At 39.6% G+C, this 20,556-nt stretch overlaps 3 protein-coding genes across 3 annotated transcripts; all 3 read left to right on the top strand.

The window, feature by feature from the left end:
* Positions 1-6,282: 6,282 nt before the first annotated feature.
* Positions 6,283-7,176, top strand: hoxd12a (homeobox D12a; the record flags this gene model as incomplete). Its single annotated transcript, XM_084442922.1, has 2 exons — positions 6,283-6,832; positions 6,935-7,176. The coding sequence occupies 2 exons, from the start codon at positions 6,283-6,285 to the stop codon at positions 7,174-7,176; spliced, it is 792 nt and encodes a 263-aa protein (XP_084299048.1).
* A 3,698-nt stretch (positions 7,177-10,874) lies between these two features.
* hoxd11a (homeobox D11a) lies at positions 10,875-12,737 on the top strand (the record flags this gene model as incomplete). Its single annotated transcript, XM_084443282.1, is given in 3 exon segments — positions 10,875-11,018; positions 11,022-11,673; positions 12,505-12,737. Coding segments are annotated over 3 exon segments (1,029 nt in total).
* Positions 12,738-17,279: 4,542 nt separating this feature from the next.
* Positions 17,280-19,129, top strand: hoxd10a (homeobox D10a; the record flags this gene model as incomplete). Its single annotated transcript, XM_084443160.1, has 2 exons — positions 17,280-18,138; positions 18,855-19,129. Exons 1-2 carry the CDS (start codon positions 17,409-17,411, stop codon positions 19,127-19,129), a joined length of 1,005 nt encoding a protein of 334 aa, XP_084299286.1. The 5' UTR covers positions 17,280-17,408.
* Positions 19,130-20,556: the final 1,427 nt, after the last annotated feature.

Raw genomic sequence — 20,556 nt, 5'->3', positions numbered from 1 at the left:
GTCCTTAAACAACCGTATGTTTAGGCTAGGCTATAGGCTATGATTTATTTGATGTTCTGCATCAATACTGCTAGGCCTACTCTACTTCATAGGCTACTGTATCTGCTGTGTCAGCAGAAACCTGTCACGCCATTCTGCAGTTGAAGAAATCCAATAAAAAAATATATCTGGCTAAACGTTTATGTTAAAGACCCAAAACTTTTTCTAATTCGCAGATTTAGCTTTCCGACTCCTTGCAACAGCAGTTTAAAACCACGCCCAGAAACCAGGGTTTGTAGCCCGGATGCACGGATAGTCTCCTCATTTCTGAACCAGCTCGAATGTAAACAGAGAGCGCTATCTAGCGGCAAGTCTTTTCCATTACTACAGACTTAGCCTGACAACCTCCTTGCTACCAACAGAGAAATAGGCCATCCATGTTTGAACAAAATCCCTGTGCGGAGCAGTCACTATTGGTGGTGACGTGACGTGACTTGTGACTGGTTTTTTGCTTCCCTCTTGAATATGTAGGGGCGGGTCGTATGCCCACCTCCCTTGTTCTCTGTAAAGCGCATTGTGTTGCCTCTGGGTATGAAATGTGCTATACAAATAAAGCTTTGATTGATTGAGTGACGGGACAGCCCCGAAGGACATTCCGGAGGCAAAATCTACAACAAACAACATGGATACCCACTGATACCAACTGATATGTATCGTGCACTGGGTCTACGTGTTTTCTGACAAAATTGCTAAATTTTGATGATAAAACAAGCAAGGCCACAAATCATCGTTACACTTTATCTGGCAACCAAGTTCAAGTGCGAATCACCGCAGCGATTAAAAACGAAACAAAAAAAACGTTGAATTACAGTAGCTTATTTGTGTTTTATCATGGCAAGGTTGTGTAAGAGAGGGAAGAAGTAGGCAGGCCGCTTCGCTTTGACAAAATACGGACTGCAGCCTATGTGTTATCTTACATTTGAACTACAATTAAATGGCTACTCAGTGTTCAACCACTAGCTAGGCTACTTAAGTGTTGTGATTCTTACGAGCAACTTGATTTAGCATATAGCTTAGACTTTATCCTTCGGAACTATTGGTCTATTTACCATTTATAATTATTTGACTATTATTCTTACAAAATGATTTAAGTTGACAATGGGCACTTCAAAATATCAATTGAGAATTGTTCACTTTGCGCATTGAGAACATGAACGTCCGAGCCTAGTCTCGCAAACGCTAACAATACGACCTAACCTTACTCAAGACTCAGTTTGTTGTCATGTATATGGTCCACACATACCGTTTATTGCCATGTATATGGTTCACACATACTAGGAATTATTGGAATTCCTAGTATGTGTGAACCATATACATGGTAATAAACCGATTCTTGAGTCTTGAGTAAGGTTAGGTCGTATATGGTTAGTGTTTGCGAGCAGTTGGTCGCCTTATCACTTCACATAGCCTACACAATCATGTGCAAGTGCAACAGCTGTTCTGTGTCGCTGAAGAAGTTGTAGTCAAGTCCAATAATTTGTTCACATTAATTAAAATACAATTAATGTGATTCACATGAGGATTTAATAAGAAGTTCAATTTACAGTATAATTACAGAAAATTGAAATATTGTAGGAGTAGGCTATATTTAGGCCTATATATAGGCTAGCATTGTACTAAATGACTAAATGACATGGGGCATCTTTACGTCATTGACCCATAGGCATATATATATATATATAACCTTAAGACATAGGATATATAGCCTAGGTAAAACGCTCATGGTCATATTTAACGATTTTTTTTCTTACCTTAAGGCCTAACGAAGTTCGTAACCCTAAGCCCGTTTTTTCTCGCGTGTACGATCATCTTCAACTTCATTTGAAAATCCAAACCTAAACAACTCTGTGAGGCTTATCTGTGACCATTAGCCATGTATATTTTTTTTATATATTTGCATAGGCCTATCACGTGAAAGAAACTGACCAACCACATTTTCCTTGTCACTTCTGTAAACAGTCCAGCAAAAATGTTATTTGACTTCAGTCTGGGTTTGCTGTATCCTGAGCTGCAATAGGCCTATATTATGTTTCGGATCTGGGAGGACTATGTGAGATCGTCGTGGAAGGGATCTGACCATCAGGAAATGGAGTGCTTGAGGGATTATGCTCATTGCCGGTTTTATTCATCTTCTCTCGGGCGACATATGTCAGGAGTAAAAGAAAACAAACCAAATCTGAGGCCAGAATCTAATCAACCTTACCCACCTCTCCCTGCAGTCACAACAAATGAACTTCCGGCTGGAAGTTTTGGCTGTCATTTTGGGAGCCGTTGTTGCAAACTCACTGACAGTCAAGCAAACCAACAAGGCACAAAGGCACCAACGCCCTCTGCGTCTTTTTCTGGACACCCAATAGATCAACACACGACTTTCTCTGGATTTTCAAGTCACAATTTGCATTGCAGTGAAATGTCAAAGATCAGAGACTTGGGTGTTTATCAACGATGCACAGGCTCCTATTCAAAGCCCCCTGGGTATATGGATATACCTGTTGATGGCAGGGATCCGATACATGGTAGTTTACCCATGGAAGACTGGCCTACATGGAGCAACCCACGGCATAATTCCAGAGACCTGCAGTACCACAGCTGGGGGCCGTCTTTCACAGGTATTGTTATATTTTTAGTTTGAATGGCTATTACCCACCGGATGCTTTCATTTCGTTTGTAACAACTGCATTAGTGTGCAAATTGGTGTGCATGCGTCGTGTCGCCTTGGGCCCGAAAAAAATAAATCCAGTGACTTGATAATCCAAAAGAGGTTTTGCGACTGATAGGCCTACGCGATCCTGGAAGATATATGTTCTATAGACCTAGGCTAAATGTGATTTTCAATTTTACTTTGATTAGCCGTTTGCTAATGGAAGGAAATGCTTAAAGCTTAGCCGTGTGAATGATAATATCAAATAAATTGAAATGTAATTGTCTCATCCTCAACACGCTGTCCTCCCAACTACTCTTTATTTGTCTGCATCTGGAAGCAGTAATAAACCAGCCAGATGTCGGCTCTTTCTACCGACGTGGAAGGAAGAGACGGGTGCCCTACACGAAGCAGCAGCTCAGACAACTTGAACGAGAGTACGCCATCAGCAAGTTTATTACCAAGGACAAGAGACGACACATAGCTTCCTCCACCGGCCTGTCTGAGAGACAAGTCACGATATGGTTTCAAAACCGCCGCGTCAAGGATAAGAAGTTTATATCCAAAATGAAAGAAGAAGACTCCTGGTCTTGATTTCTACGTTAAAATATTGTTATTTTTACTTTTTAAACAGAATTGTCTCAGGTAGCCTCAAAAAATATTTTATTTCATGTATTATAGGCTAATCATAAACGAGCTGTAGTTTTGAAAGGTTTGTGGATTTGTATTAATATAATTCATATTTGTGGGATAGATTTCAATGTTGAAATTGTAAGCCTTTCACATTGAAGATAGTTCAAGTGTTGCTGTAGATATTTCACGAGTTGGAAATAGCCCATTCACTCAGCTACAGGCCTATTAGACAGGCCTTCTTTGAATCTGCCTTTTAATCTTATTTTCAAGAACACACAGTTATCTCATTGATGCTTTCATTCCTGTCCTGTGTATTGGCATTTATACTACAATGTGTAGCCTATATGCTGTGTTGTGACGACATTTTAGTCCAGATATTGTTGAGTCATGCAATAAAACACAACACTTCATAAAATTATTTACGTTCTTTATGCTTTATTTTCTGTTGGTGTAGGCTGTGTGATTGTGACTCTTTCGATTTCAAGCATGGAGGCGGCTACGTGTGTGCCCCTTAAGTCGCTTGAAATCCAATCTCATTATAAAAACGCTTTACTCTCTTAATGCATATTATGAAACCATATACATTTATCATGATGATCACAGAGAAAGGCTTATAATATGTCCATACAACCTAGTGTGCGTGGCTACTGCAAGGACTGTAGGCTAGGTCACTATCACTACATTTCTTCATCATTCTGCCTCAAAAACTTAGGCCTTGACAAATAATTCGTATTGCTGGTGACTACTTTTCATCTTAAAGGACATAATTTTATAACTGTCCTGATTAGACGTTTCCTGACCATTGTAATCTTTTAATAAGTAGGCCTGTATCCACAGATAAATAGGCTATCAGTGGACTTGTTTCGCCATCTGCTGGATTCATCACGCAACTACTCAAGGATTATTGGTTAACTTTATTATAAATAAATACAAATATTTTAACTAAAAAATAATAGTGAACTTCAAATTAATTATTATTTCATTGTTAGTAACATGATGGAATAGTTAAAATCGTATCAGGAGATGTAGTCATTGGGTCATGAATATGAATATGGTACTGCAAAATGTTATTTTCTTTTGATAGTGATTCTTTCTCATTCACTGCGTCTCTTTCTAGAAATGGTCGACTTTGGTGACGTTTTCTCCGAGGCTGTCATTCATCCCTGAAAGACAAACAAATGCACTTGGACTTGTTTATAATCTGAGCTCTCTGGACATTGACCTTGAACTAGCGATATTGCACGTTTACAGGGAGTAAAACTAGCTATTTTGAACTATGCACACATCTGATGTCGTGTGTACGTTTCTATGTATGACTGGTTTAAATTAATGAGGTATTCTTATAATACAAGACGCGTAGGCCTGATGGGAAGCCACGCTGAAGCCTTTCTTTCGGACGGGTAGCATAGCTGCCAGTTTGTCAGAGTTCGACGGTCCTCACTGTGTGGATTGCTGGTAAAACTAAAGGAATGTTTTCCGATTGAATCAGACGAATAATTCTGATGAATAATACGGTTTTGTGTAATAGTAGGATAGGCTGATGAGAGTAGCCTATTCGAGAGTAAAACTTTTAAATAGCAGCAAATTAAGTAGTGACAAGACCGGGGGAGCCGAGGACATGTATTATCCTTAGGAGTATTTTCACATTGTAAGCCTATTTGTATTGCGTATTGTAGGCCTATTTGAATGGTCTTATGTTTATATGGATACACTATGGCACCTTTATGTTAGTAACACATTGGTATCTGTATACAGTATGAGAATGCAGCGTGGGTGAAAGCCCAAATCAAATGTTCCATTCGTGGAACAATAAAGTTGATGTGAAATGTTGAATGAGAGCGAGAGTGATAGGCATACACTCTGTTGTTAAATGAATCAACAAATATGTTGTAATAAGCCTATTATATCATTATATAATCCAAATGGGATAAGGTCCACATATTTGTCATACATTAGGCTATATAGCCTAGGCCTATATATAGGCTATATATATAGGCTGTTGTATCCCTCTCTCTCTCTCTCTCTCTCTCTCTCTCTCTCTCTATATATATATATATATATATATATAGCCTATACAACAGCCTAAATGACATTCGAATTAGCCTACTCTTTTTTTTCCAAGTAATTAGGGTTCTTCTGAAAGATTTAATACGTAGGCTATTACAGTAGCCTACTAAAATCAAGTTAGCTGTAGGCCTACTTTAGGTCTGGGGGTTGCCGTTTTGAAATTAAATTCAGATAATTTGTTTATCTTAAATTTGAGATGTTTCTTCAAATATATGCGCTGTATAGCCTAGTCGCTGTGGCTTCTAAACGTTCTCTGTGACTGCTAAAGTTTGTTGGCTACGCCTATCCAGCATATCGTTCATGATGTTTGTTCTAGCCACCATAGTCGACGTGAATAGCAATTTTATTAAACCATATATGTTTTCTTCTAGGTTTTACGTGTAAGACAGATATAGCCTATCAAACGACTCAGGTCATATTGTTAAAGCTAGACTATTATGTGGATTGTGCTGTTTAGTAAAGACGCATGAATGCAACCATTGCAAAATATTGTTCATTTGAATAATGACTGTTGCAAATGGTAACAGCTATACTCTTCCTGGGGTTCCTCTGTGCCCTGTCACATTCATACACAAATTAGTCTGAAATGATTATTGCGAAATATAGCCTAATGTTGGAAAAGGAATCTATGGATGAATTAATGAATTTCACCTCTGCGTATTGGTTATTTTATTTTACAAAACTATATTCTAAAGGGACAGTGTACTTATAACATAATTTGACTATAGGCTGGCCTTGCCATGTGGAAGAGCTTGCCTTGCAGTAGCCATGAGAGCAAGGGTGGGACTGAACAACATAGTTTGCATATCACGTGATGCTTCTTTAACAAATCAACAATTACCTTCCCTTTATGCTTTAGATGTCTAGCAAAAGGGGTTGTAGGAAGCGTTTGAGAGAGCTCCATGGAAATGTGCGAGCGAAACCCTTTAAATTCTGGCTATGTTGGTTCTCTTTTGAATTTTCCTACGCCGGAGTCGCTATATTTCTCCAACTTGCGGGGCAACCCCGCGCTTCATCAACTCCCCTACAACAGGAGGGAGGTGTGCTCGCTCCCGTGGACTCCGCCAAGTTCGTGCACATCTCCGCCACAAAGCCGCGCCTTCAGTGGCTACTCTGCGCCGTTTCTACCCAACTCAGTGTCTGTGAATACGAACCCCAACAGCCACAACAAGGGACTACTAGACGAGTCCAGTAAATACTATTTTCAGGACCTAAACCACAAATCAGAGGAATCTGGAAAACCAGCGTTTTTTGCTGGTGAGCATGGAGTCATCAGTGCCCGCAGCTCAAAATATGAGTCCTACTCAAACTTGAACCGACGGTCGCATAATTCTGATCCTCCACAACTCCAACTGAATTCCACAAATCAGGCCGTTACAGGTATCAAGCACCACGTCAACACATCGCAACCATCTGCAAATAATGCATGTTCCAGAGCGTCTTATTCGGATGGTAAGTCAATTCCATTACATGGCCTATATGCCGAATTAATCTATAGCTTGGTTTTCATTCCATGGCAAAGATGTTTCTAATAGCCTACCTTTTTTCTTTCAGGTGCACCCTGGTGTTCTTCACAAGTGAAACCCAGAAAGAAGAGGAAGCCTTATACAAAGCCGCAACTTGCTGAACTTGAAAATGAATTTATGATAAACGAATTCATAAACAGGCAGAAGCGGAAGGAGCTGTCTGACAGACTGGACTTGAGTGATCAACAAGTGAAAATTTGGTTTCAGAACCGCCGAATGAAGAAGAAAAGACTGATGATGCGTGAGCACGCGTTCTCCATGTATGGATAGGGGCTTGATCATGACCTCAAGGCCGTCCGTCCAGACAAGCAGAGCCATTTCAAAACTGTTTGATAGCCTATAGGCATCTAGTGATACTGACAATACGGATGATTTGATAAAAAGTGTGATGTAGCATTCTTTTTTTATTTGAAGCATACGTCCCCTTTCACTGTATTAAGTGATAAAACAGTTTTGTGTCTTTAGCATGCACAATATACAATAATAAATAGGCTAGTGATAGGCTACTTCTCCGAGACGTTTATTGAGCCGAAACTTTAAACAACTAGCCTGTGTTTGTTTTGTTTGGGAAAGTAGGCTAGTCTATGCGTATTCGATATGCTATTTAATTATTTAACCATGACCCAGTATTTCTGATAATACAAGGATGACTGAAATAATAGGCCTATAAGCCTAAACGTGTAATAACTGTTTTTATAGGCCCATGGTGTTAGCCTAATGTATCAAATGAATGTTATTTATGAGTTGTAAATGTGTAGGCTAAAGCTAGCCATATTTACTTATAAGCACGGTTAAAGTTAGAATGTTTTGTCAGGCTTTAATGTGGATCGGCTTGTGCTGTTAATGGGGTCCAGCATCTTAATGGTCCAAGCTCAAGTTCGTGTTTATCAGTGGAAGGGTGTCACATTGAAAATGTTCCGTTCTAAATGATAATTGCATGTCAATTGATTGACTGTTATAGTTCAGTACAATAAACGTGTTTTTTGTTTTCAGAACTATATGACGTGGCGTGAATCAGCCAAAGTCTTTCTTACTTTAATGACTATTAGAGCCTCGAGGTCGGTTCTAAACCTGTTATTAAAATATGATAGCAAACAGGTGAGATCCAGTGAGATATATTTTGCACATGTATGTTGATAAACTAGGACAACGTTGACAGATTATCACAGAAAAAGGTGTATTATTTATAATAATAATAATAATAAGAAGAAGAATAATAAGAATAATCAAGGTGTCTTCTATGGAGCCAGGCAATGCTGTATCTGGAGTTAAACTGCAGGAGTGGCCCTGTTAATGACAGGCCTATCCGTAATTGATTAAATGAAGTATGAACTCAGTCTATCAAACAATGCTGTATCTGGAGTTAAACTGTTGGACTCTAGCCCTGTTCATGACAGGTCTATCCGTAACTGATATGAACTCAGTCTATCAAACACTTACGGTCAAGTCAGGGCATGCGCTCGGCCATGCATCCTCCTTTCGCTAGCTAAATTAGCTGTGATGTAACATGATGGTTAGATAGGTCCACGTCTTGGCATAGGTTATCTATAGGCCATTCAACTGCTTAAAATAGCACGGACAAAAATGACATTTTAGAAACTCCTCAGGAGGCGTCAAAAATGTAGATGTTTCACGAGGCCGAGTTCATCACTTGTAAGCTATCCCGTTTCTTGGACGCTGAAAGTCCGGGCCGCTCGGTGGCGTTACGGGGGGCGTCCAAACAAAGTTAAGGTCAAGTTAGTGCGTAACCTTGCATTGCAAAAACACGAGCACAAACTTTAACCAAATGGGCCGAACTTTCCTTTTGGCGTTTAGCACTTTTCAAATAGGTTGATCAAGGACCTGTTTTGCAGGAAGAAATTTCTATTTTGATGACATCCGTGACGGGCGTAACAACGAGGCCCACTCTCCCATTCGGGTACTATGGCTGTTTACCCGTCTTGTAGGCTATAGTTGGACTACCTGCTCGTCTTGTAGGCTATAGTAGGCCTAGCCTACCTGCTCGTTGTTAATAGTCTTCTGCTTCTCAGTAGACATATCCCTTCAATCATTTATTTATAGGAAATATACCAATCACGAACCGAACTAGGGCTATATTGGCAATGTTATGCCCTGCAAAACACTCCCAATAGGTCTATTGTTAATGCATTTTTAATAGTTTAGTCATCAATTGACTGTCATATGCTGGTGTGATTGCTGCCGGTCTTTTCGTTGAAAGCTTACATTTTACACCACGTTAGAGTCTATGCCTTTACCATCGTGGGGCCAGTGTGCGCCTCACGAGCGCAGTAGCCGTGTGTTGATCATGCTGTACAATAGGGACAAATTCAAATTAAAGCAATGTGGGGAGAATTTGGCCACAACTTTAACCAACCACTATAACTGCAAGTTATAAATCTAGCGTGTAGTTTCTCAAAACAAGATAAAGAGCACGTCTACACGTTTGTCCAGTTATCATATTTTGTATAAACTGTTGCAAGATTTCCCGGATACAAAGAGGGGCGGCGGAATATTGGGATTAATTTCAAACTAAACTGGTCTTCTTCACTTTTAAATTTTAATCCGTATTTGCACAGTAGGCTAATGCGTAAAGTTACACATTATGAAAATAATGTTAAACTCGGCCTTTCTGAAACAAGTAGAGTATCTAGGCTAGTCTTGCACCACCCAGTTTTCCCTGCTCAGTTACTCAATACACTTAAACTAGAACGCTTCCTTTTGTCTGTGCAATAAAATGATTTGAGTGCCGACGGTTATTGGGATGGCTTGGTGCACATCGCCTCAGACCACAGGCGGTCAAAGCCAGCACGGTTGTTTTGTACTTGGCTTCCTTTCAGCCAATGATGCTTCTTATTTTTTTCTGGCATTTTATAAAGGCCTATACAGCAAAATAACTTTTACTATTACGGGATTGGGTTTGCAAATGGGAAGAATAAGGTAAGGAGAATTACTTTATTTTCGTTTAATTACCATAGCCTATGCTTCATGGACAAGGCCTGTATACGTCTTTTTCAAAATTCTAGGAACAAAGTTAAGAAAGCAGTAAGGCCTTAACCTGCACGGATCCCAATATTATCTCCTCGGTCGCTATTACAGTCAAGTGAAAAGTCTATGAAACAGAGGTGTGGGTATCTATAGCATAATGCTAATGTAAAAGGAAATAATTTGGTTAATAATCTGTTTTGTGTTTGCGCACCAGTGAAGTTACACAAGGTTGCTTCAAATGTCCCTTCAGTCTTTATTTCTCTCTCCTTGTTTCTTACTCCCAATGTTGTTTTTCTAATTTTCAGTCTTCTCCTTTGCTCTAGGGTAGGCACTTTAAAATGCACAATAGGGCCTACATGAAAAGTGCATTATGCAAAATATGGCCTGTTAATAGGCTATAGGATTTGAAACACTGCCAGAATGTAAGGATAGCTCCGTGAATGTTGTGTTGTGCATTCTGGGTTGTTGAGGGCCCTATATTTAAGGGACCATCTATGTTGCGGGCGTTCTCCAAATTATTACGCGCGCAATGCGCGCCTGGTCCTAGCCTGTTCCCTTACATCTGGCTGCAGATATATGGGTTACGCGCTGGTTACCATTCCTGTTCCTTCAGTTATTTTGGAATTGAAGGTCAACTTCAAATTTTCTAGTGCACAAGTGTTGATAGACATGAAACCGCCATGAATGCGTAATTGGCACATTTTCAAAATAGACTGCATTCAGACTACGGATGAAATAGGCCATACAGACGAATATGGGATGTTATCATTCTTTATTAGAGATTATCTTCCACACAGAATCGTACATGTATGGTTATGGCTCAGGTTGCATATTGCTGAAGTAGGCTACTTATTTACTAATGTATTTTTCGTGAGGGCACGCGGATAGATTTGCATAGGAGTTGCTTCTAAACCCAGCCAACCAATGAACTGCCGCGTGCGCTCACTTGAGTTGTTCCAGACAGTTTTTAATGACTGATATTGATGTATGGTAATTTCTTTACCGGATCACATGACACAATTATCTCAAGAATCGATCAAGATGAATTGCACGTCAGCCTACGTTTCCGATTTTTTCTCCCTCGCGGGTCCTTTCCACACGCCTGTGGTGCAATAGATGGACAAAGTTGAACACGCGCGAGCTGCCAATTCCTTCTCGCTATCGCAAAAGGAAGGAGAGAGATGACGGAGTACGATGAGCGTGGCAACTGTGCGTCAAATATGTATTTACCTAGTTGTACATATTACGTTTCGGCGCCCGATTTTTCATCAGTCTCCTCCTTTTTACCACAAACTACTTCGTGTCAAATCAATTTTCCCTATTCTTCCAACATAGCTCAAGTCCAACCTGTTCGAGAAGTGGCTTTCAGAGACTACGGACTGGATCACCCAGGCAAATGGCATTACAGGGGCAATTACGCTTCTTATCCAGCGGACGAGATAATGCACCGAGACTTTATCCAGTCATCGAACAGGGCGGAAATGATATTCAAAAATGATTCCTTGTACGGCCACCACCACGGTGGGACGAACTCGCCGTGCAATTTCTTCACCAACGTTGGCCGAAATGGAGTCCTTCCACAGGGATTCGACCAGTTTTTTGAGACCGTTAACTCCGAGAAGGCCAACCGTGATAATTCTAAACAAAAGACGGACAGTTCCCCCGGAGATGCTGCATGTAACAAACAGACTCCAGACACAGAACCGTCACGGGACCCAAACGAGAACACAGACGAGGAATCATCGATAGCAAACTGCGCGGTGGACAAGAGCAATGGACCAGGTAGGCTACAAACCTCATATGGGGTTATAATACGTTCACTTTCTTGGTCCGGTTTTATGTGCCACTTTATAAGCATGCGAAGGCTTTTTATATCCCAATAAGACTTACTTTATGGTTGTAAAACATATTTACGATTGCAAAACAGTTGAGCTGTAAGTGAGGTAACCAACCCCATCATTATGCTAGGTTATGACGAGGAGATATAGTCTTATATTCTTCATGCAAATTGTAATGCATTTTTCTTTCATAAACCAGTCTGAATACAGGAAAAGACGAGATGCAGAGCATTGTTCATTCCTCCCTAGCCGCCGGAAGGACCACTACTGCGAGTCCTTTCTATAGGCTAGTTATAGGTCTATCAGAAGATCTGCAGCCAGGTATATAAGTATAGCCTATATTTACTTGTATTGTCACAAATAACGTAGGCACATAGTTCCAGCAACTCGAATTGGACACTGCTTAACTAATGTAGGACTATCAATTGTGTGTGTGTGTGTGTGTGTGTGTGTGTGTGTGTGTGTGTGTGTGTGTGTGTGTGTGTGTGTGTGTGTGTGCGTGTGTTTGTGTGTGTGTGTGTGTGTGTGTGTGTGTGTGTGTGTGTGTGTGTGTGTGTGTGTGTGTGTGTGTGAGGAAGGGGGGGTGGGTCTGGGGGTGGTGGGGGGTCCTGTGGGTGCATGCACGCGCGTGTGTTGGTGTGCGCGCATCTCCTGCAGTGTAGGCCTATAGGGCCTATGAGTTGTTTATTCAACGAACCTACTTATTTCACCAAGCAATAGCTTTATATGAACTTTACACGACCCTTTTAACAAAAACATTCTCTTTCTTTTCTAGGTTCAACAAAATCCAGAAAAAAGAGATGTCCCTACTCCAAATACCAGATACGAGAACTTGAACGAGAATTCTTTTTCAATGTCTACATAAACAAAGAGAAGCGGCTTCAGCTGTCCAGGATGTTGAACCTCACAGACCGCCAGGTGAAGATCTGGTTCCAGAACAGAAGGATGAAAGAGAAAAAGCTGAACCGAGATCGGCTTCAGTATTTCACTGGGAATCCTTTATTCTGATAGGCTATTCCACATAAAAAGGATTGTCAACAATGTCTTGACAACAGTAGCTTACAGATGACATTATCCTCCAACACAAAACCATGGGCTACACAGTTTGCCGCGTGAACATTGTTGCGGGCTGGATCTATCTATGCAAGGCTGTTCATATGTCACACTTACCTCAATGAACATTAGCTACGTGAATCCTCAAAACCATTCAATCCAGGCAGATCATCAAGACCTCCTCGACATAGTGTCTCTTTATATTGTATATTATTATGGTAAATAAGTGTAACGTATCTGTATCTTTATTTATTTAGCCTATACGTTTACGCTTCCTCGACACACACGCTTAAAAAACACATTGATTACAGTAATCATCAATAATTAATTTATAACAGTAGACTTGTGTGTATGCATTTAGTAAACGCATGTAATGTATATTGTGGTACAAAATAAAGTACACATGCCAAATATTATACATTGAACGTTTAATAATTACAGACTACTAAACAGGATCACACACAACCACCCACCGAGTGGGATAAATGGGTATTTGGACAAAGTTATCAACATTTTAAACACTTAAAAAGCCTGAACAAATTTGCTATATCAGAATATGGCGTGTTGGTAAAAACTGAAGCGGTAATAGCGTAAAGGGGGTCCAGTGAAGCCCAAGCCCTATCAACATCAATAGCTTGAACTGCAGCTGCACCTTATTCGTCAGCTTCAAAGTTTAGAGTAGCCTAGGTATATGGAGCTTTTATTTCCTTGATGGTGTATAACACTAGCCTGCTTACTAAACCTTGAACTGTCTAGACAGTACAATAAAAATGAGCTGTAAAAGTCTAAATTGGGGCTATTGGAGCCTCTGGCCACTTCAAATGCAACCCTTCATCCCAAAAGTAGAAATAACTGACAACTGTTTGTAAAGACAGTAGCATCTATTGAAAAAAACGGTTTATTGTGAAACGTACAAAATTAATTTCATGTTCAAATCACACTTGCTTGGACTATATATTTGGGGAACTATACTACCTTTTGTTTCCTGTCTGTAGATAATCTACGTGGGGCATTTGTTTCCAATTTCAAAGACAGCTTGCAATAAAATATTTCCAATTCCTTTGCATATCCTATATTATTTCTGTGTTTTAACTTCTCCTATGCCAAGGTCGTCACCTTTCACCTTTTTCTATATAGCCCAATGGACCTAAAGGCGCCTGTTGGCTGTTGTGCTTTTGCGCAAAGACGCCCTCTGATATCTGCACTGCAGCAGGTTCCCAAAATGGCTGCGAACCATCGGTTTTCTTTGAGGCTTCACAGATGGCAGGCTAACCTTAACCCCAACCCTACGATACAGATTCTACCTTGATTCTTTTTGTATGTGGAATAAATAAGCTACAGGCCTATCGATAGACAGTCGAAGCCTACGCTTATAGACCATGCACCTTCAATTTTATAAGATTATGGTGTTCTTTTCTTTCATTTAACAAACCCAAAGAAAGTGGCCAAAAGCCATCTCTCACAATCTAATATGATAGTAGACCTATAATGACATTTATACATTTATAATATTGTCAAAACAGGCCTAACACGAACAAGCACAGTTGATTGAATGCATTGTGGCAAAGACGCGCTTGCTCATCAAAACCACCTGGATTTGAGAAGATCAACCTATTTGGCTACACCTTATTTGAATAAGCACCTTTAGATTGGCCTAAACCTAATACTGTCAATGGAAACTGCTGATATACAACAACTGGCGATGGTGGGTGTGGATTATTCAGTTGCACTATCTTTGAGCATAATGAACCAAAAATGTGACACGTTTTGGGGGGACAATACTTTAAGATAATCAACATGAAGAAAATCCAATTCTTACATAATTATTGACTATAGCCGTATATTCTATGCTGTTGCTTATATGATTTTTTATTTAATTTGGTTATTTATTGTATATTTGTGACTGAATGTAAACATGGTCTCAAATAGGCTTCAGGTTTATTGTAATTCCCCATTATATCCACACGAGGGCAGACGTGCAGCTCAATAGTGTCTTATTTGAAATGAAAAACACCAAGGTTGAAGTGGAGTCGAGTTTTGAGGAACCGTCTATGATCTTAACTCCTGCTTTGTCTTAGTCAAATATAGGGATATTAGCCTACCTCACAGAATTGTTTAACACGGAATGCCTAAACTATGTTTTTTTTTTCTTGATTTCCCTTCACACAAAGAGTCGACTCACTAGAATTGGTGACACGATTCTCACCAGAAGCATAACGGTTCATATGCCTGTTCTCGGAATGGATTAGACTGAGTTTAGATAACGTCCATTCCTATGATATTCCTTGACAATGAGTTTGAACATTTTTGGTCAAATCTCAGTTTGTAGTTGGCTACATCTGATAGAATAGGTTGGATAATAACAACAGCAACAACAACAACAACGACAACAACAATAGGCTAATAATAATAATAATAATAATAAAAATAATAGCCTAATAATACTATCAATAATTATAACAACAAAATAATAATAATACTAACAACAACAATAATAATAATAATATTTAGTTTGAATGCATTTCTACAATTCATGCTATTGGGGATAGTGTCATGTCGGCTGTCATTCGTGGTTTGGCACGTTAGGAAAAGTAGGCATGTTTGCTTAAACTAAAATTAATACCTAATGTTTTGTCTGACTTTGTGTTATTATGATATAATGCATATGATATATGCATTTATTTGTAAAATGAATTGTCCCTCTATCATAAAGGTATTTTGCCAATGATCAGTCTAAATGTCGACTTACTTTATCGAGTGATTATCTGAGAGTTGAGCAAAGGGGAATCCTGGCATTGGCTACTATAAACATGAACATAATAGGCTATAGGAATATGTAGCCTATATATATATATATATATATATATATATATATATATATATATATAAAATAAAACATCTTCATTTTCCCAAATTCGTAATGTAAGACGCCACAGCCGACTCAGAGTTCCAGGGTTGATATCGTCCTTATAGGATTATAAACTCAGTGTATTAAGCCTACCCTGTATTATATGCGATATAATGTTCTCATTTATGATTCACATTGTTCGACATAGGCCTACAGGCTTTGGCAATTTATTTTTTCTGGATTAGTTAATCTAGCCAAGAATAATTTATAACCTTAACTTGAAAGATTTTCATATTGAAATCAATGTAAACAGTCTCGAACAGTGAGCTATATATTTTTTTCCTCTTCATGAGACTCAATTAGGGCTACAATTGCGACTGATAGTTGACTTGTGATTTGTTCTCAGGGTGTGTTTATTGACAGCAAATAGTGCTAAAACTCTTAAAAACAATAGGCCTATATATTGATATTATTGTCTTCTTTCAATATTCCCAAACAAAAAGGCGTATTTCTAGATTCCTTTCTCAGACGGTCATGTGGGCTATGGCTACAATAATTTTATGTTATAATATCTTATCTTATCCCACACCTACCCTGCTGGGTCACTCGGTGAATTAATTTCGAGCATAGGCCTACTGTAACCCTCCGCAGCACCGTGTTATAAGCGGCATTGGTAGCCTACACTTGAACGTGCAGTAGGCTATAGTTTAGTTCAAACGTCCTATCATAAATAAAAAGCAAACTATGTTCAACATATGCAGAAAATAGCTCCTTAGGTCCCCAGGACTGACTTTCTTTTTTTGATTTGATCTTTCATAAACAATATTTTGTGCCGTGCACAATAAGGCAAATCAATGAGCCCTAGGTGCTTAATTAACCGGGGCTACCTAACATGTGTTAATATGCACATGCTTTTTGATTTGCACATCAACTATTCATTTAGATTTTAAATGCAACTCCTGCATTAGGTTTCCTTCCCCTTAGGTTTGCTTCTGTAGACATTTACTGTGGATCTTGTGCATTCGCGTGTTGAGAGGCAAATATGTGTGTTGAGAGCCTATAGATAAGATACTCATTTCAGAATGTGTCCAGAGGCCCAAATAAAGTATACCATTCTACAAATGACAGTGTACACATCTAAGGACTCTAATACATCTGAGATTAAAAACATCCTGGGCATATAGGCTGTAGGTTTCTTTCTTGATATTTCTTGGGGATATTAACAGCCCATTTGAGATGATATCTGTAACAACATTTTACAATGACTGTAAAATGCTGGGTGATTTTTTATTTAATGAAAGTGATATGAACAGTAGCCTACATTTGCGTTGTGTGTATGTGGGGCTAATGGCTGTGCTCTGGTGTTCTAGGTTAGAGTGAGATTTGTCCTCTAACTTATGTAACTATAGATGTTAAAGTAGGCAAGACCTAATGCCTTTTGATGCTTCAAGGGACTAATAATTTTCTTTACTCGGAACCATGGTCATCCTTGTGCTTATAAACAAGTGTAAAACAAGTGAATGCTCAAAATGTCCTTTGTGAGTCTTTTAGAATCAATTTCAAGTCCGTGTTCTAGGTGTCGCTGTTGACCACGTCTGCACCAGTCATGAGTCAACGCGTCCATGAGAGCCGAGAGCAGGCTGCGTCTCAAGGCCATTTTCAAATTTCATTGGTGGGCTCGTCATGAGGTAGAGAGGCATCCTGAGTTACAAGGAGATTGTTTTGCTTGATATGTCAGCTTACAAAGGACATCTCGCTCCTCTTTAAACCGAACCAAAATGTCCTTTCCCAACAGCTCTCCCGCGGCAAATACTTTTCTAGTTGATTCTTTAATTGGTGCTTGCAGGACTGACAGTTTTTACTCCAACAGCAACATGTACATGCCGTCCGGAGCAGACATGGGAACTTACGGAATGCAAACCTGTGGACTCCTTCCGCCTCTCGGTAAAAGAGGGGACGTCAACCATCAAAATATGGGCATGAATGTCCACTCGTACATACCTCAAATTGATAATTGGACAGATCCGAGATCTTGCAGAATAGAGCAACCATCCAACCAAATGTCCAATTGTACATTTTCACAAAACATTAAGGAGGAGAGTAATTGCTGCATGTATTCCGACAAGAGAGCAAAGGTTAGATCGTCCGATGTCCCAACATACTCTAATATCATCCCAGAGTCGTGTCCGGTTGACGGCCCCGAGATCCCCGTGCCGGGGTATTTCAGACTGAGCCAAACCTACGCGAGTGGGAAACATCAGGACTATGGCCACGAGACGAATCCAAGTACCACGTTGATGCAGCTCAACAGAGTCGCTCCTAAACCGCAGCTGTCCTCTTTTGTCGAGGTGGAAAAGAAAACAGAAGAGCCAGCGCAAAGCCGGGAGAACACCAGGACCCCCACCCCTCAGCAAAGCCCTGACCCAAAGTCGAGCGCGCAGGAGGAGAAAAATTGCTCCACTGAAGCGTCAGTCTCCAGCCCAGAGTTGCCACAGAAGGAAGCGAAAGGTAGGTACAATAAAAGGTTTAATCGTGTCTCGGTGTAATACGAACGCCCCAGCATCATAAAACCCAATATAAAACACAAACAACCCTAAAGTCGTAATGTTTAATGACAGCCTTTCTCAGGTTGCAGTAACCGCTTTTACAGGAAACGGCGCGATCACGCATCACAGTGTGCTGTTTTTCTTTGTGGCTGTCTTACTCTTGTTTCTTTTTTGATATAACAATGTAATTACACTGTATAGCTCCCTCTTACACTAATATTTGTATTTAATAGTTTGTATCTAGCCTATCGAGAGGAGGTTTGACACTTTCCTACAGTACCAATTAGCTTTAAAAGTGTTGTTATAATTACTTAGGTCTTGTCACAACAAATGTTTGCTTATTTCATCTTTTGATAATATTGATGAATGAATGAGTGAGTGAATTAATGAATGAATGAATGTGCAAACTATACATTTTAATAAAGATAGCTGGGAGGCTCTAGTTATTTCAGTGCAGGTAAACGCCCTTAATTAAATATTTTATCTTTCATTTTTCTTTAAGCCTAATATCTTCAACAACTCGGATACCAACTAAGGAGAGTTTTCCTTAAAATCTAGCCTACTCTAAAATCACGCCTTGTAGCCTTTGGGAGCTGCGTCTATGGAGTGAAATCCATGTTGATATCAAATCGAGATAATATTTGCCATGTTAAAATGTTTTTTATGCTTGTATTTCAGATTCCAAGTCTAATACCCCAACGAGCAATTGGTTGACTGCGAAAAGTGGAAGGAAGAAAAGATGTCCCTACACAAAGCACCAGACGCTGGAACTGGAGAAGGAGTTTCTATTCAACATGTACCTGACTCGAGAGCGCCGTCTAGAGATCAGTAAAAGCGTCAACCTCACCGACAGACAAGTCAAGATCTGGTTCCAAAACCGTAGGATGAAACTCAAGAAAATGAGCAGGGAAAACAGGATTCGGGAACTGACCTCAAATCTCACCTTTTCGTGAGCAGCGTTAAAGATGCGCGTTTACTGTCTTTCCTCCCCCCTCCGCAACAGGATGCTGTTGGGACAGTGGACTTACATGTGTAATTATTTTCCCAATGAAACTGTGACTGTACTGCTACTTTTTATTTACATGGTGACGCATTGTGTATTTTAAATTATGTTACATCACAGGGTTATGGTCTTAAATTATTGAAAGTATGGAAAACATCCATGCTGGACTATTTGGTGTGATTGAGAAGACTGGTTCGGAGAATCATATGTCATGACATGAAAGCACATTTACAAAAAGTGATTTCATAGTGTAACATTAGTTCAGAACTGAGCGCAAACTCAATCGTTCACTTGTAACTAATCATATAAACGTCTCTGTACAGTATATGTGGTGAACAGTGTTGCTGTTTAAATCGTTTGCATGTTTGTGGCATGTACCCTGCAATAAATTGATGGTGAAAGAGTATATGTTTTAAATTTCACTGTGTTTTTGGTCTTGTATTGGGACTTTTTCAACAGTTTGTAACTTATAGCTGTTTCCTATTCAGAGAAAATTGGCCTTGCCATGGAGTTTGGCCTCTTTGCGCTTAGACGCGGCTAAAATTAAACCAAATAGCGAGCAGCTATACGAACAGCTAGGTTAATATAGGCTAGTGCCGAATCACTGTGCTGGAATCATAGTAACATCTGCGGGCGGGTTCATACAAATACGAATGCGAATGAAATGCAAACCTTTATAGTCCAATACATAGCCTACACATACATCGTTTGCCTTTTTTTCGTCTGTAGAACAATTTTCATAGATTTTTTAAATTCGGCCTGTTTTATTAGGCTATACCCGAAACAGAATAAAGCTAGGTTATAGGCCTACTAATTGGCCATTCACTCGCCTACATTAGCGTATACAAATATGAATTCTTATGATAATATAGGCCTACTATTATATTTTATCTGTATCTATCATCATTCCCAACAGTAACCTATACATCTAAACAAAAGATAGCTTGATCCCCATTTAACTATTTTGCTTGAGCAACTCTGCTGGTTTGTAGGCCTACATGTTTAATTGTGCCTATTGATGTCAAAACGTTAAGCGTTCTTGGTGTAGGCGTTGTACTTAACGTGTTTCATTACAGGTATACTCACGAGGCAGCCACCGTTCGGCCGTGACACAAAAACTGGAAGCCTATATAGGTTTAGGCGTAGCCTACACCTAACTTACAATTCTATATGTGCAATTGTATGTGCAATACGTAAATGATACAGTAGCCTATTGGTGATAAGGTAGTTCTATACAATCTGGTAGTATAGACAGGCCTAAAATTAGATCTACACTGATTATATATGCTGATGCACAGTGGCATACGTTTCGGTTAATATAGGGCCTAGGTCTGCAATGGCAGACTATAGACCTACAATGGCAGATTATGACATTTC

This window comes from Borostomias antarcticus (assembly GCF_949987555.1).
Source record: "Borostomias antarcticus genome assembly, chromosome: 9".
Taxonomy (NCBI): Eukaryota; Metazoa; Chordata; class Actinopteri; order Stomiiformes; family Stomiidae; genus Borostomias; species Borostomias antarcticus.
The sequence above is the reverse complement of the archived record's forward strand: the minus strand, read 5'-3'. Positions and strand labels throughout refer to the sequence as shown.